The sequence below is a fragment of the Aptenodytes forsteri genome, unplaced genomic scaffold (assembly GCF_000699145.1).
Source record: "Aptenodytes forsteri isolate BGI_AS27 unplaced genomic scaffold, ASM69914v1 Scaffold113, whole genome shotgun sequence".
Classification (NCBI taxonomy): domain Eukaryota; kingdom Metazoa; phylum Chordata; class Aves; order Sphenisciformes; family Spheniscidae; genus Aptenodytes; species Aptenodytes forsteri.
The window spans coordinates 322,083-323,875 of NW_008795032.1; the positions used below are offsets into that span (position 1 = coordinate 322,083).

The window sequence follows — 1,793 nt, forward strand, 5'->3', positions numbered from 1 at the left end:
CTGGGGGGGGGGAACTGCTGCTGCTGGGTTTGACCCCTTTGGCTCCCTCCTTCCCCAGGTACAGAAGATCGGGGTGTTCAGCTGTGGCCCACCCGGGATGACGAAGAGCGTGGAAAAGGCTTGTCGGCAGCTGAACAAGAAGGACCAGACCTACTTTGCCCATCACTATGAGAATTTCTGACCCTACTCTATGCTGTTTCACCCCCGGGCTGCAATCTTCGTTGGAAATGTGTGTTCAACCCCAGCGCCTGTGTGGCAATGCTTCAGGTGGTCATGGTCCTGGGCTCCCACCCACCACCATCCCTGGGAGAAAGCCATTCATGGCCGAGAGCATGGATGCTGAGACCCACAGAGCTGAGACCAGCGCGCGGTGCACCAGTAAAGCGTTGCCATCCCAGCATCGCCCCACACAGCCCTGGTGTGAACCCCTGAGCCCAGGGCATCCTGCTACCATCCACGCACTCCTGCAGCCCCACACCCAGGGTCGGGCTGGCGTGTCCCAATCCAGAAAATCCAGTGTTCGAGTCAAGCCCAGCTCCGCCACCTTAACCCCGCGAAACAGAGCCCGTGCGCTGCCGGGTCGCACAAGGAATGGCTCTGAACAGCTTTGGGGAACAGCTTGGTGCCTGCACAACCTGAATTCCCAGCACTTTGCCGCAAGACCTGGGCAGCATGCACTTGGGGTGAGGAGCCAGAGAGCTCCTCACCATCCATCTCCTTCAAACAGGCTCAGCTTTCCTAATCATTTGTTTGTGCCTGCTCGTTAGCGCTCCGAGCCTTCCCTGGATTTGCATAGGGCCTTAGTTGTGTTTGCGTTGGCTTCTTCAGCAGCGTCACCATCCTTTGATCAGGGATCGTTTACGCTTGTTTAACTAATGCCTGGCTTTGCATCGCTGGGCTCCTGCTCTCGCAGGCGGTGACTGAGCTTAAATAAAGCTGATCAAAGTTTTAAAACGTTTTCTTGCCTCCTGCAGTTGGGTCTCGGTCACCTGGAGACTTGCAATACTTGTGGCATAGTGCTGGCCTTGCTCCTGTTAGAGAGTATTTATGCCAGCCCACTGGGAAATGGGTTAAACAGGAGTGAGTTTCCCCTGCACTGGTGACGTACATGAGGTGGAAGAGGAGGATACAGATTTGAGCCCAGGCACAGCCCCATAGACTGTGTCCTACCAGGGTCAGCACCCCCAGCAATGCCCCAAGGGTGGCAATGCCCCCCAGCAAGACCTGGCGTGGGAGCAAATTACAGCCAAGGAGCCCAAAGAGGCTGAGCCGTGGGAATAGCTTCAGCCCTTGGGGTGTCAAACAGCCCCCCAAGACCACAGGGAGTAGCTCTACATTTCATGGTAATAACAGGGTCTTGCAATGGCCAGTGGTCCCCCAGCCATGCCAATGGGGCTCCCCCCAGCACGGCAGTCAGGGGCCAGGAGAGCCCCACGGCTCAGCAAGAAGCCCCAGCTCACCCCCACTGCCAAAACCTGGGGGACTTCCCAGCCATCGTACACCTTTCAGCAAGGTGCATTTTAGCAATTCTTGGACAGGCTCTGCTAATGCCACATCCGATTACAGAGCCAGGCTCCCGGGTAGGTTTGACCTGTTCCAGCTGACACATTAACAACGCAGTTTACTCTGAGCAGCACCTTGACTGCTTCTCCTTCTGGCTACAGGAAGTTCCCCCGAGTTACGTCTTAGCCCTGTAAAACACAGCACGGACTTGCAGGCTTCTACCTCTGCCAAGATCAACTTAGCCACCTCTGCCATAAATACAAGCTTTGATAAACAAGCAGTTGGGTCAT

General features: G+C 55.9%; 1 protein-coding gene across 1 annotated transcript in view; it reads left to right on the plus strand.

The window, feature by feature from the left end:
- LOC103896475 (dual oxidase 2) overlaps nt 1–358 on the plus strand; it is a 22,083-nt gene extending 21,725 nt beyond the window's left edge. The window contains exon 33 of the mRNA XM_019471271.1: nt 59–358. Coding sequence (XP_019326816.1) covers nt 59–181 — 123 coding nt within the window. The 3' untranslated portion in view covers nt 182–358. The remainder of the gene's footprint in view (nt 1–58) is intronic.
- The last annotated feature ends 1,435 nt before the right edge of the window (nt 359–1,793 follow it).